The sequence below is a fragment of the Dicentrarchus labrax genome, unplaced genomic scaffold, assembly GCF_905237075.1.
Source record: "Dicentrarchus labrax unplaced genomic scaffold, dlabrax2021, whole genome shotgun sequence".
In the NCBI taxonomy this organism is placed as follows: Eukaryota; Metazoa; Chordata; class Actinopteri; family Moronidae; genus Dicentrarchus; species Dicentrarchus labrax.
In genome coordinates this window covers 1117697-1132788 of record NW_026136723.1, presented here as the reverse complement: position 1 = coordinate 1132788, position 15092 = coordinate 1117697, and the positions used below count along the sequence as shown (strand labels likewise).

Below are 15092 nucleotides of genomic sequence, written 5' to 3'. Positions count from 1 at the left end.
CTGTTTCTATGTTGATAACTAGGCTATTGTAAACCCTATATAGCTGTACATGCAGGTGTTACACTGTACTCTGTGATCTGACCAGTGTTTTCTCTTACCGTAAACTGAACCCACCCTCAGTCCTGACCCTAACAGATCTCTGTAATACCCAACCAAAACCTAAGCCCAACAGGATCTTGTCAAGGACTGAAGTTCTGATACAGCTCACTGAATACACCTCGCCCTAAAGTCAAAGCTTAATAACCCGCACATAGTCAACTTTACATATCGCAATGCTGAAATTGACAAACATCCTATAAACCAGTCCGTTCTCACTCATCAAACAGGGAAGCTAATGGTGCACACTGAAAGCAATCCATGCAAAGTCTGACACGCACGCACACACATATAAGCGTTATTCATCCCTTAGGGTTAGATGACTCACATCAGTTCCATCACAGAAATAAAAACACAGGCATCGCAGATTTAAAACAGTTCCTTGATTATTTATTTGCATGATAGTATTGTTAGCCTCTCCACGTCAACCTCAGTCCCTCCAAGATTTTGCAGTTTTTTCTGATTATTGCAAGCAAACACATTTTGATTCTGAAGTAGCTTCTTTATTTAAAATATAAAAGCCAAAAAAAAAGGCCTTTTGCAGAATCCACATTTTGTGAGAAAAGTGCTACTTTTTGGGAGAACAGTGACTGAATGGTCCGATTGTTAACAAATGTTACACAGGTAATCACAGCAGAACTGCGATGAGTTGAAGTTGTGGCTCACATCACTTGTAATGCAGCACAAGTGCTTCTTTTTTTTATGGTCTTCACAATATGCCGAAGGGATCTGCTCATTTAAAACACTCCAAAATCCTGGGGCGACTAGGACATATAAACACACAGCTATCAAAGGTTATTATTCTTCTTGAAAGAAAATACTGTAATAGCCACAGTCACTAACAATAAAGCCAAAGATAGCTAACTAGAAAGGTAAATACTGTTGGTAGTTACACGCTATGTGACAAAGCTATGAGGAAGACAGCAAGTTTCCCTTGATCAAGGTAGCTACTATTCAGTCACGCTTTTTGGGAAAGGCAACGGATGTCATTGCTTGAAATAACAATTGTAAAAAAGTAAGCACTAATATAAAACAAGGAATGATATGAAAAGCAGTTAAAAAACAGACAATCCTCATCTAAACCTATTGTAGAGACTAGTGAGAAAGGCCACAAGGTTCACAGAGATAACATGAGAAAAACTCCTACAGTAAAAAGCTTAAACAAGGCAGTCCAGCAAACAAATGTGCATTTAAATATAAAGGCATTTTTTACACTTATTACAGTATAGTTTAAGGTTCTCTCATTCACACACTCACTCATTCATGTACGATTTGTTTTTGTTTTTCACCATCCATCCTAAACATAGGTCCACATGTGGCTGCCAGCCTGTTTTTCTTCCTGGACTTTCTGGTTTTGTTCATGAATGTAGCTTAAAGATATTTCAGCTTATCATCACATTTACTTTCATTCTTCATCTGTTTCAGCATTTCTTTTTAAGCTTTATGTCCCTTTACAAAATCAAGCCCATGACGTTACCCTTCACTCATCCACATACTCCTGTATAGATCAGGAGCAGCTTCACCGTTTGAAAAAGTAAAAATTGTCAAGGATTTTGCAGATTATAGTCCTTTAAGAATCAACAATAAGTCCTCTGTTAAAAAACTTAAAAAGGCTGGATCTCCTGGAGATACTGAGTGACAAAATTTGAATGTGAAAACTGTTCTGGAAAAGCATTTTGCAGTAGTGTCTTATTAACTGTTGATGTGCTCTGTGTGTAAAAAAACAGGGTAAAGATGCGAGAAAACTGTTTGCAACATCAGTATTTTTGCAGTATTTTTTTGGCCTCACTTGAAATGTGAAATGTTTCTGATCCTTGAGGGATTCATTTCAGCAGCCAGTACCCTGTACTTTAACTGTACCCTGTAAACTGTAGAACAGGCCACCTTCAAAATAAAAGTGCCACCATTTAAAAATGATGATGCCTATTCTTACAAAATGATTATAATTTTACGTAAGTACAAGTTATTACATACAAACCGCTAAAGTTATGACTCATGTGAGAGCTTTCCTTACAAAACACTTTGAAAATAAGACTTCAGACAGAATAAAACTGACTGATAGAGACATTTTGGGTGTTTCTTAACTGCATTTCTGTCCCTATTCTATGCTGATTGTGGCTCAAATCAGGTGAAGAGTTGTAACCAAAAAGCCCAAAATGGTGTTCAACTAGATGAGAACCAACACTGCTCTCAAAGAGAGGAAAAAAAGATCCCGGAATAAAGTTTCGAAGCAAAAGAAGGTGGGTGGATCTTTCAAAAATATTTTTTTCTGTACAATATGATACAATGAATAGTAGTGTGTTTATCAGTAAACGTCTTCAGTATTTCCTTTTTCTTCTGAATGTTTTGTGGAACTTTCGCAGAAATATGAAATGTAACAAAAATATTGAAACAAGATTAGCACAGCCTGTGAAAAGGGCAGCCCTATGTGTACATGATGAGTAAAATGTGGGAATCCTGTGCAAGTACTAACCCCGATCACACAATACAACAGATTTCTGCATTGAAAATACATTCAAATCCTTAATTTCTGCATTTTGCAAGACAGCCATTAGTCTGAAATTGTGCATCTAAAAGGCAAAATGAAATCACTTGGTTAAAACTATTTCTGACGGCAAGTTCTTAATTTTGTGCAGAAATAACATTTTTGGGAAAAATGTATTTTCACCATAATACAGTTGGTGATCTGAAGTATTTTTGCAACTCAGACATGACAGATTTGCAAGGAACAATAATGTAACTGTAACAATACTACTGTGCAAGAACAACATTTAAAAATGTGGTCAAAAGTGGACAAATCAACAACAGATTCAAGTGCTGCAGCCCTTGTTAGAGCTAAAGAGCCTTGGCTTGGTTTTAAAAATGAACTGCACCTCATACATTCATTGCAGGACTCTGACTGCTCTGGAACCAGGAGTTTTGGGTAAATGCCCAGGGCTTGACTTTGAACATAGTGGATTTATGGAAACACTGACATCAGTCTCTCAGATTGTTAATGTGGGCGCAGATCTTGAGGGCAGGACCTAGCTTGATGTTCATGGTGGACATGAGATGCTCCTCCTTCAGCAGCAGCAGGGCCTGTCCGTCGATCTCCTGCGACAGGAACTGGGAGGCCAGCTCCTCACAGCCTGCGAAGAGGAGGAAGAGGAATGTAAATAGAGAGAAAGAAAAATGGGACAGGAGCAAAAAATTGAAGACAAAGGCAAGGAAGAAAAGAGCAGTAAAGTCAATGGTTGAAGTAAAAGTGGGAAAGATAGAGACAACAAGAAAAAGAAATTTAGGATATTTTTGCAAAAAGGAATACAGAAGACAAGGACTAAACATGATTTCCATTATTGATTATTATTTGCTGATTATTAATTGTGTAGTCTATAATACATCAGAAAATAGTGCTCTTCATTAAACGTTACTGTAAAGATCTTCTAACCTTGTAGTGAAGAAATAAACTGCGACACTTCCTCCACGCTCCACTGGCCGGGGCTAGCAGACAGGCAGCTGGGTGCAGAACTCTCTGTCGGGAGCGGAGGAGGCGGCTGGTGGCAGGAGGCAGAGGAGGCGGGCGAGAGGGACATGGGGTCATCTTCATCCTCCTCTCCACTGGACTCCTCATCTGAATGGCTGGACTCTGAACGGCACTGTGGGGAGGGGGAGAGGCAGAGGAAACCCTGAGCAAGGCGGTGTGTGACTGCATTTCTTAATGTATATAACAGACATGAAAATGCTATCACTGAAATAAAAGACCACAAGTCTGAGAGTTTGGCAACATCACCGAGAGAAGGTGAGAGAGTGATACTAATTTTGTGCTTTGGTTGTAAATTCTGCAGAGCCTGCCTGCAGCCACTAGGGGGCAGCTTAACATGAATGACTGAAAGCTATAGATGGATCCATTAGGTTGCCTTCCACCTTAAAATACCCCCAACCCACTGTCTAAGTCACAAACTGTGGCTGTTTTTTATGATGTGTTCATATCTGTTGTGGTTTCTGCATTTTTACTTCACACTATGTGGCCTAAAGTAAGTGGACACCTCCATACACTGGCTTATGGCTGTTTTTCATGGTTTAGGCCCCTTGGTTCCAGCTGAGGTAAATCTTAATGCTACAGCATACAATTAAAACCTGTGGAACATTTTGGGAAATACCCTTTCCTGTTTAAACATGCCAACGCCCCATGCACAAAGCCAGATCCTTAAGACCTGAGGGATGAACTGGTACGGCTCTAAAACTCTGGCGGATACCCTTCCCTGAAGAGGGACGCCTGCTGTAACGGCAGATTGATGCCCATGGTTTTGGAATGAGAAATTTAACGATCATATGGGTGAAACGTTTTTGGTGTTTTTGCCATGTAATGCCCTTTGCTGAATTTCACCCTGTGCAACGAGAAAAAGCCGAACTGATCTAAAATCAACTGATAAGTGTCCTCTTCCTACTATGAATGTCAGGAATATTGATGTGCTTGAGTTTTACAATGTTTTGTTTCATAATACTGTATTGATTCTTAAAAACACTGTATCGATTTTTGTGTTTAAACCCCCAACCCCTAGATAGTGTTAAACTGAGGGCTATGATGTTAGATGTTAGATGCAGACTACAGACTGTGATAAATACAAATCCACTGTTCTGGTTGCATAAAAAGTTAACTTTTTATGCATATAGTGGTGTGTTCCTCATACTATAACAGATTTCCTAAAATCTGATTTAAAAAAAAATTTGCAACATACGAGCAAAATAACAAAACCTGTCTGTTAAACCCTTTACAAAATGTTTTTTGCACCATGTCAATCCCCTCCTGCCTCCAGAAAGACCAAATTAACCAAATTTAGTGCAAAGTTATCATCAACATCACCTATCTTAAAACAGCAACTCTGGTTTCAACATGGGAAAGTAAACGTACCCGCTACAGTTATATTACCACATAAATGAATCATGGATCCATTATTTATTGTTTCTTTAGATCCATGTAGGAAATGTGCCGCTCCTTCTCACCTTGACAGGTATGGGTCTCCCTGCTATCTTGGCACTGGCTATTTCTGAGCTAGTCCTGCGAGGAACCCTCCGCCTGGTGATTCCTCCCTCCTCGTCTGAGTTGGAGAGGTGACCGTGGCCTTGATCCTGATCCGGAGTGTGACCTTGACTTTGACCCTGCCGCATGCAGAAGTGCTGCCTGAAGCTGACGTTGTACCTGGGGAACCAATACATACTGTATCGTAGACAAAGAGTGACATATACGGTACTGAAGCCAAGACGAGCAACACATACAGTTTTTATCTCTTTGCACCATACGCGGTATATAATCTATACGCATGTAGTGGGCAAAGGGACAAATGCAAAGCAGAAGCAGAAAATGTAAAAATCATATGCTGACAGCATACTGTTTCAAACAATGCGGACAGTGCATTGTTTATATAGAGAAACACAATAAATACAACGTACATTTTAATATGGAGCAAATTCAAAAGAGGATATAAATTAAAAAAACTAACTTGACTGCAATTAGGCATGAAAACAGACATAACTTTACATGCCATTTCTGTAGAGAAAAGTGCATGACGTGGCACTATCACAGTATTCAAACATACGAATAAAACATGAGAACAGAAAACATACATGCTGGGAAATATACAGCTGTAGCCACCTGAAAATTCACACACTGTTTACTCAATCATCAGTTTGTGGAATGGTTTTTAATACAATTTGTAATTAGTTTCTGTTCTTTTCTAAATGCCAGAGAGATAAGGCCACAGTGCGCTGCAGCTCTCAGGAGTACAGAGTTTCTCTTTCTAAGATGGCTGCCACTGCATATATTATATTTCATGCATGTTGAAGTACCTCTTGGCACAAGACATGGAGCAGAACCTTTTGGTGCCTCTGAACTGGCTTGCAGGAGCAAAGTTTTTACAGTACTCACACTTCAGCACTGAGGGGAAAGTTTGGAGGAAAAACAGAGCAGATGGTAAATATATCATTTCTATGATTTGTAGATAAATTACATGTGTGCACTAATGCTAAATCAGAAAATCCAAACAAACACACAGATCTGTAAATGCACTCAAACAGATTTACGGACTTGTTGAAACCACAATGGGAAAAAGAAGAGTGTGACGATATTTCACTGCGCTGTTACGTTGCCTTCCAGTAAAAGTCAAAGGTGGGAAATTCCCAGCTTAAAAGGTTGTAATTAAAACCTCTGTGCGTTCCTGTGGCCCAGCTTGGACAAGCAAGGGTCAAACAAGGGTCATTTTGTTGCCTGCCCTCCATGTCCATGCTGTGGTAATTATATTTGGCAAGGTTAACTGGAAAATTAGCATGGACAGTTAGCTGTAAGTGCAAATTAACACTTAAAATGTATGTCCTTACTTACCCTTTAATCACAAAACTGTTTTGAAATATTTTAGCTGTATGATGCTAAAATCCAATGTTAGGGTATTTTAAGGATAAATATTATAAAGAACTGCTGAGAAACTTCCCAGATGAGAAATGCAGACCATGTTGCTCAATTGGAATTCTGACTTTAAGCAAATAGGCAATTTTCTACCCTCAAACATGTCTGGACGACAGCAGTATTGTCAGAGCAGTTACCTGTCGCTGTTGTAACAGTCTCTGATTGGTTAGTGTCCGGACTGTCATTAGTTAAATCCTCGCCAGCCGAGTCCTTTACTGAACCACATACCTGTTGATCAAACACAAACCCCAGTAAAAAGTCAGGTGACAAGCAGACCGATGTCATACATGTGCATTGCTTAAAGAGGGTACTAGAAACTACAAATCCCATGTACTCACAGGGAAAGGCTCTGCCCCTTCCTGGATGACGAAGCCCTCTATGAGGTGTGTAAGGACGTTCGGTTTAACCACGGCTTGGGGGGGAGGAGCTCTCTCCCCCTGGCCGCAGACCCCACGAGACACTGCCAGCACTGGGGAGGGAGGGGAGGTGGCTGGAGGAGGAGCACCAGAGCCTGCTGGGGAGGGGAAGGGGAGAAAGGAGAGGGGTAGTAAAAAAAAAGTAAATATCGTGTTACAGCAGCAGCATCGAGCCTGCTGAGAACAATTCACCGACTTGTTTCTATGTCGCTACCTGCTTCGATGGGATTGGTCGGCAGTGCTGAGGGGTGGTCTCTGACTGGCTGGAGCCGTGGAGGGGAGGGGCCGTCTTCATCATTGGCTGAATTGGAGTCTGATTTTCTTTTTAGTGAGCCAGTCAACTGCTTTCCCTAAAATAAAATCAGTTTGAACAGGTAAACGGATGAAAAGCAGAATTTATTTAAAGCCTTCGAGTAAGCAACTTCAGACTCATGCAGGACGTCGGACCACCACTGAATGACATTTTGTTTCCAGAAGCCGTTTTGGATGAGTGTAATTGCTTTGGGTTGCAACTATGTACGTATGAAGTGGTCAAGTTGAGTCATTTTTATCTATACAGTCCAAAATCACAAGTTTATCTTAGAGGGCTTAAAAATCTGTATGATATTCAACACCCTCTATTTAGAGTAGACAGTAGACAAACTACAAAGTGGCAATGTAACAAAGCACTAGGAATGAATGGAAAATGTAATAAAAGAGAGGTGAAAAGGAAGACTGATCACAATACCCCTTTAATTCCCACCTCTAATTGGGATAACTGTTGTGAGATTAAACTTCATCACTCGTTTAGTAAGTATGAAATCCTGACTTATTAACAGTAATCAGCTGACCTGCGGTGTCTGACTTCCCGATGAGTCTCCATTGGTAGTCACGCCAGCTGAAGCTCCTCTCTGCTCTTCTGTTGCCAGCGGGAGCGAGAGGGATGAGCGAGACATCGAGGAGGGAGGAGAGGAAATGGTGGGGGGCTGGGAGGCGGCAGGGCTCGAAGCCAGCGGTCCATTCTGACTCTGTCCAGAGCTCTGATTGGCCTGCGGATGCACCTGAGAGACCTGTGCCAACGGGGGGGCCTCTTGGGGCGACTGAAGAGTCTTCAGCCCCACCCCTCGGCCCACGACTCCGCCCTCCCTGGAAGCGATGGACGCCACCATGGTGAGCAGGCTGGACGAGCTGCTGAGGACGGCGGCTCCTTCCTGGCAGCAGCTGCCCCGGGCCAGAGCCAGAGCCTGGGTGTTTCCCAGCGTGCTCTGCCTCGCCCCCACAATCTGGACCGGGATGTGCGGCGGCTGGGGGGGCTGGGAAGAGCTGCTGGCGGGAGGTGGGGCAGGCAGGATGGGAGGGGGGTTCCTAGAAGGCAGCTGGAGGGGCAGGCGGAGCCCCTGCAGAGTTTTGGGTTGGATGGGGATGGGTCCATTGCCGTGGCCGGATTTCTCCGCACCGAGCGAGGTCTTCTGCAGGGGCTGCACCACCAGGGTCTGAGCGTTCACCGCTGGTTTGATGGTCGCCGTGCCGACAGGATACCCGTGGGGCTGGGTTGCCGCGCTGGACGTTAGGACCAGGGTATGTGCTGTTGTGGGAGCCGTGGTTCCTGTGGCCAGAGTCCGGGTTCCGTGAAGCAGGAGCTGGGAGAGAGGGATGGAGGAGGTGGAGGACGAGGAGGAGGCACCAGAGGAGGAGGAAGGGTGGGCTTTGAGGTTGGTGGGCTGAGGGTAGGTGGGGATTTTGATGTGGGGCGGCTGGGGCTGAGGCTGGCTTGGCTTAGTGGGGGACTGGGAGTGCGATTGGTGGGAGGGCTGGACCAGGGAGTACGCAGCTGAAAGAACACACAACCGAAGTTACACACAACATTTCTGACATTGAAACTTGCATTAACTGAGTTTGTGGGCAACAAAAACAAGCTGAAAACACGACACCAACATATTATCACCTTATAAACTTGATATGGTGAAGGCTTATTTACACATTCAGCTGATACGGAGCAACATCAGCTTTCATTTAGAGTCGTGTTTCTGGCCACCTGATAAGTGCAGCATTTCTTTCACTCTCCACCAACTCTTGAGAAAGATATCTGGCTAGCTGCTAATTACTGTCTGCTGCTTGGTACTGGGCAGGTTAGTGAACAGCGAGTTTATCAGAGATTGTTCACTGTAAAAAGCTCCCTGCTCCGTCTGAAACAAACAGTCAAGCTGTAAACCAAAAACCAAAACTATGAGCTGAAAAACGCTAAAATGCTCCACAGAGCTGAACTGCAGTCAGAGGATAATTCTCTGTGGGTACATCAATACCTTTCAAGTGCGTGTAATCATTTGATCCATTGTTAAAATAAAAACTGTTGCAGCTCAATTCAGGACAGTAAACTTCTGTACTCTCCACATCTGCAAAATCAGCCAGGATCCATCATCATCAACAGGTTTCCAATTCACAATGTCACAATCAGGGAGTAAAAGATGTGCAGGTTGCAGGCTGTTTCCAGGTTGCTTTTCCCTCCCTCCCTCCCTACCTGAGTCACTCCTCTCTGGGGTTTCAGTCTTAACACCAACACCTTTGGTACTGGACACACCTCGCATTGCTAGGTTCTGCACCTGGAGGCAGGGAGGGAGAGAAAGAAAGAGCAAATATAACGGGCAATCTGTGGCAGGGAATCAGTGCGAAGAGAACTGAAAAGACAAAAAGCAAGAAACCTCCAATCATCATTCCACAGACCTGGTCATTATCTGATTGGCTGCTGGAAGAGGAAGTTGGTGTCACCTCCTGTTGCTGTTGCTGCGCCTGTGGCTGCTGGGTGACGGTTGCCACGGCAGCGGTTGCTGTGTTGCCAGGCATAAAGATGAGCTGTGAGGAGATGGGGGCCCTCAGGGAGCGGTTGACCTGCAGGACGACAGGAAAGTCATCAAACACACAGAAAGTAAGCCAAAACCGGCGTCAGGTACAATGTGCACGTTAGCATGACCCTGGCAGAGGACACACACCGATAGAACTCAAACTGCCTCAGCCTGCTTTATGGAACCGCTATATAATCTGAATACTGAAAAATGATGATCTAAAAAAGGAATAAAACTCACCCTCAGGTACATTTGTCCCTGCCCCCCCGCCGTCCCACTCAGCAGCACTGACTGGCTGATTGTGGACGTTGCTGAGGCACCCATAGGACGGCTGCTGGTTGTAGACCCTGATCCGGATGTTACACTGGCCTGTCAGATGACAATGAGTGAGTTCAATGTATAGAATTTATGACGTTTTTATGCATTACTTAAAAAAGTGAGTCATTTAGGGAAACCGTGCACACTGGATAGCCTGCAGAAAACTAAATCCTGTGACGAAGAGCCGGCATTTTGGTGTAACCACGAGAAAAGTACATACAGCTGTGGTGCTGGTGGTCTGAGAAGAGCTGCTGCTCGAAGGACTCGACTGACGACTGGCAGCCAGAGTAGCCTGGGAGGAGGAGGAGAAGGAAAAAGAGAGGAGAAGAGCTTCAGGTTTCAGTCTCCTCCAAACTAAATCTAAATTGGAATTCTTGAAAAGGCTGTCAGACTGTCACAGAGCAGCAAATTAGATCGTTTTCCTCTGTTTCTTACTGTTTCTGCCTGGTTTATTAGGATGTCATTTAGTTTTGTGATTCCTGATCTATGAGATTGTGTCATAAGGTTTATAAAAATGGCCTTGCCACACAGTATTTGACACACTGAGGCAAAATGATGAATGACATAGCATACACACACCTTTACCTGTTGCACGGCGGCCAGGTTCTGCAGCTGGGCGTTACTGATCTGCTGTTGCAGCATCAGCTGCTGGAAGTACTGAGCTGCATTAGGTTGCCTCTGTAACGCCTGCAGGGCCTGGAGGGAGGAGAGGAGGGAAATGAAAAAAAATCAAGGGGCAGCGAATCAAGCGGAGAAAGAGAAAGGAGAGAAGTAGAAGAAAGGAGGACATGAAGAAGAGACAGAGAGGAAGGACGCACTGGAGGATGATAAAGAGAGATGTCGAGAAAGGGAGATAGAGAAGATGATGGCAAACAACCAGAAGAAGATGTGGAGGGATGGAGGAAGGGAAGAAGTAGGATAAATTATAGATAAAAATGTGAAGACTTGGGGGGGGGAGTACAGTGCCATGAAAAATGAGAGGAGGAGGAAGTGGAAAGGAGGGCAGAGGAAGCAGAGAGGGAGGGATGCTGTAGCCGAGTGTAAAGCCTCCTGCCAGCTGCCTGATGTATGAGCCGAGGCGTCGTATAGTAATAAGTTGAAGGATGAAAGCGAGCGCGGCGGGCTGGATTAGTGTGTGCAGGGTGACAAAGACAGATGGCTGTGAAGGGTGACAGAAGCCTGATAAAATTACACAGAGCCTCCACCAACCCAGCACGACTCAATCTCCTTCTTCACCTCCGTTTCAGTGGCTCTCCATCACTTTCTGCCCGTCAGCTCACCCGTAAATCAGAAAATATGAAGACAAACAAGCTCCGATCTCGCTTATAGAGACAAACAAGCTTCGTTCACGCTTTAACAAAAGTCCAGATTCTGGTTTTTTTGTCACGTGGAAGCTAACAACAGTAGCCAGATTTTTGCTACTACAAATAAGAGGCCACATTACGACAAATAACTTAATTTCATGTCGCCATCCCTCATTTCCCCAGGAACCTATTGGAAGTAGTTTGGGGCTGACACCTGTTGTATATTTTTAATCACTTTTTTCATCTTCGTGAGCAGCCAAAAGCTTCCTGACGTCTCCTTTTTTTAAAGACGAAGAGTCACATGGTTAGGTGCTATCCCATCCCCAGGCAGGCAGCCTACTTGTGGTCTTGTTGAATGTCCCAGTTAGAAATGTATGAGGACATTTGTAATGTCCAGCAATAACAACTCACAAGCAGAACCTTTTTATTTTCATTTACTGGTAATCCTCCTTTGCCCATGAGCTTAGCTACTGGACCATCATCCTCTGGGTCAAAGAGACGCTCAGTTTAATGTTTGAGTGCAAAAGACGAAACTCGTCGGGGGTACATTTAAAGTATAAAGAAAAAGGGAAAGGTTGTTTTTTTTTGTTTAGGAGGAAACATATGAATCCTTTAGTGCTTTAGTAGTATTTGTAAGTGAAGTATTATGTCATCAATCCTAAATAAAACATCGAGAGCGTAATAACCTCACAGCAACGAATACAGCAAACACTATCTGTCCTGCAACATCCAGTCTGCCTATTTAATTAGAGACAGAGATGAATGAGACCTAACAATGAACACAGAAGCTAATAAAAACTATAGAAACTGTATTACAGTTTATTATTAACAAGGCCAGATGAACCCGCCAGGGTTGCCTCTGGGGAAATATGATCTGCAGGTCCCCCTCCCTTTGAAGGTTACTTTCCTGATCTTACATCATTCTCCTGACGCAGCGGTCCTCATCATTGGTCAGTCATTATGAGCATAGAAAATACAATTATTATTTGAACCTGTGCACTCAAGAGAGATACACCTTTAGGAAATAATTGCTAATAGTAACACATAAGTTCTAATTAATAGCTAGTAATCAGTATCATAATTTGTTTTTTTGCAATTTAAATGAATATTTTATATTTGACTTGCTTTTTAGACGCTATTGTCAATAGAAAAAAAAAAAACTGGACAAAATGAAAGCCTGTAAACTGCAAACAAACCTTCAAACACACACACACACACACACACACACACACACACACACACACACACACACACACACACACACACACACACACACACACCTACCTGCACGGCCTGTCTTTCATACAGAGACATGGAATTCATTGGAGAGGGGCGGGAGCTGGTCCCAGATGCAGCGCTCCCATTTGTGGAAGCCCCTGGCTGGTTCTGCTCTCCATCCGTCTCCATGGCTGCTGAGGAGACAGGGGAGCCGTCCGTCAGTCAAACACAGAGGGAAACACACACTGCACTTTCTCTGTGAGAGGCCAGCTGATGAAAAAGCAGCCGTCACTGTTCCTGACAAACACCGTTTCTCACTGAGCCGAGACGCTGAGTCAATATTTCACCGGGTGGCTGATGGTAGCAGTGACTGATGCAGTGCTGGACAGACTCTTATGAAAACTTTTAGACTGGCGTTGATGATTACTGATGTTTTCTTCTGACACTTTCAACACCTTTAAATCTGACCTTTTTTTTTGGCATCACATCACAATAATTCAGTGTCTTACAGGCGACTGTTTCCTTGCAGAAAAGCCTATGATGGAGACTGGTGGACGCAGAGTGGTAAAACTCCAGTGTGCATAGAACACCTTATTAAATACATGGTCACCCACTGCACATGAACCAGGAAGGGCTTTTAAATAAGTGAAATTAATGTGACTAATGTGCAAACCAGCATTTTGCGACATTTGTGTGTGAAAATTCACACAAAACACACATGAAATGTCAGAATCTGCCATCTGTAACTAAATCCAAGACAACTTCACAAATATTTTTAGACATTAATCAGGAGCATTCAAAATGCAAGTTGGAAACTTGTATTTGTTGATTAGAGGATGCAGTGCTGATCTCTTTTGCCAAAAGATCATTTATATTTACAATCTTGTCTTTGCATTTGTCACTAGTGCTGAGATCGCTTTCTAATATCAAAAGGAACATAACAGCCACTACACTTATAAAAGGCTACAGAACAATATCAATATATATATATCAGTGGAACACTAACTGACTGATGCACAGCAGAGCCTGGCTGGTAAATCAAACAAGTGATAAACTGGGGCTGATGATCTGTGATCTTAATAAAAACAGACATATGAACCAAACCGGGTGAGCCACACACTGAGGATTGAAGGTACTAATGGTGGGTGATAGGAGGAAGTAAAGGTGCCTAATACAAGAGTTTTCAATAAGACTCTTTTTTTTATCAAATCTATAACACAGCAGCAGATATTTGCTTTTCTTTTAATTAACACCATACATGCATCTTTAAAAAGAATCTCTTCACTTTGGTTAATGGTGATGAGCTGAGTGGGGCATTTAATAACTGAAAAATACATTTGTCAGTGCTCTGTAGACAAACCATGTAATAAATAAATAATCTAAATGACCTTAAACATACTTTTAGCATTTCTGCGCCACAATTTCATCTGACTTTCTGGCTGCCATGTATGCAAACATTCATATATCTGAGAATATGGTTCGGTGCACTGGCCTAGTTTTTATTTATTATTATTTTATTAACTGCACACAAACGCATTATATCAGAATTAGAACTCATTCACTGTTTGCAAACTCTGGAGATGCAGCCAGAATTTTGGAAAACAACAACAACAACAACAAATGTAAATGCACAAACAAAAACAAAAAACACACACATGTAACATGTATGTAACAGTGACCCACAAAACCCAAATTTGTGCTCATATTTCAGAAACTCTTTCAAATGTATTCCAAACTAATAAAAATCAACTTGGTTTCTTTTATTTTTTTGTTTCCAGTTCAACATCATCTGGACTCTGAACTGTTGTATCCATTACATCCCCGCAACATCATTATCACACACACACACACACACACACACACACACACACACACACACACACACACAAACCCACACACACACACACACCATCCTGTCCCAGCACGGCCAGTCTGCCACCTCCAGCCTCCACAGGCTTCCTCTTTAGCTGCACCCCGCACCTGAGCACAACAACCCCAGAGCTACTGTTAGCTAGCTGCCCTCCATGTTTCCAGACCAGTTAACACTGGATCCACCGGAGGCTACTGCTCCTAGCATCCCGCTAACCGCTTGCTGCCGTCTGGCTCGTTAACGGGGGGGGGGGGGCTCTCGGTGCGTGCTTACCGTCACCGGAGCGGGTTTCTCAGCCTCCTGCTGCACCGGCTGCCCGCTGCAGAACGACTCGGGGCGTGTGGGCGGCCTCCGGAGCCCGCTGTTGATGCTCTTTTCAGGGTGCTGTGCAGGACGGCCGCAGCGGCAGCAGCAGCAGCAGCAGCGGCAGTGCTTTTACTGTTTTGCATAAATTTGCAGCTGATGTGTTGTTGGAGGGCAACGCCTCCTTTTTCTGCGCTGCTCTGCCTTTCCGGCGCGACGGGATGACGGAGCAGCAGGACGGAGAGAGGGGGACACTTCCCTCCCCCCCCCCCCCGGACCGGACGGGACCGGACCGGACCTTCCACACAG

The 15092-nt window shown here is 43.6% G+C and overlaps 1 protein-coding gene across 6 annotated transcripts; it reads right to left on the bottom strand.

The window, feature by feature from the left end:
* Positions 1-464: 464 nt before the first annotated feature.
* On the bottom strand, positions 465-15011 carry LOC127357425 (polyhomeotic-like protein 1). Of its 6 annotated transcripts, none has more exons than XM_051389639.1 (15): positions 14754-15011; positions 12677-12801; positions 10668-10784; positions 10309-10380; positions 10011-10139; positions 9652-9816; positions 9449-9530; positions 7782-8761; positions 7166-7301; positions 6874-7046; positions 6673-6763; positions 5923-6010; positions 5080-5293; positions 3524-3731; positions 465-3224 (listed from the first exon to the last, which is right to left on the bottom strand). In XM_051389639.1, the coding sequence occupies exons 2-15, from the start codon at positions 12797-12799 to the stop codon at positions 3073-3075; spliced, it is 2730 nt and encodes a 909-aa protein (XP_051245599.1). In that variant the 5' UTR covers positions 12800-12801; positions 14754-15011; the 3' UTR covers positions 465-3072. The 6 variants fall into 6 exon arrangements, with proteins under 6 accessions (XP_051245599.1, XP_051245598.1, XP_051245597.1 ...); XM_051389638.1 differs by having other exon boundaries at positions 6874-7049; positions 12677-12804; positions 14754-15010; XM_051389637.1 differs by having other exon boundaries at positions 6874-7049; positions 14754-15010.
* Between the last annotated feature and the right edge of the window lie 81 nt (positions 15012-15092).

What these genes read in the sequence shown, in the direction of transcription:
- LOC127357425 (XM_051389638.1), bottom strand. Translation starts at nt 12,799, where the DNA reads ATGGAGACGGATGGAGAGCAGAACCAGCCAGGGGCTTCCACAAATGGG. An exon ending in AGACCACCAGCACCACAGCT is followed by an intron (nt 10,140 to 10,308) that starts GTATGTACTTTT and finishes GTCATCTGACAG; the next exon opens with GCCAGTGTAACATCCGGATC. An exon ending in CGGGAAGTCAGACACCGCAG is followed by an intron (nt 7,302 to 7,781) that starts GTCAGCTGATTA and finishes ATTTTATTTTAG; the next exon opens with GGAAAGCAGTTGACTGGCTC.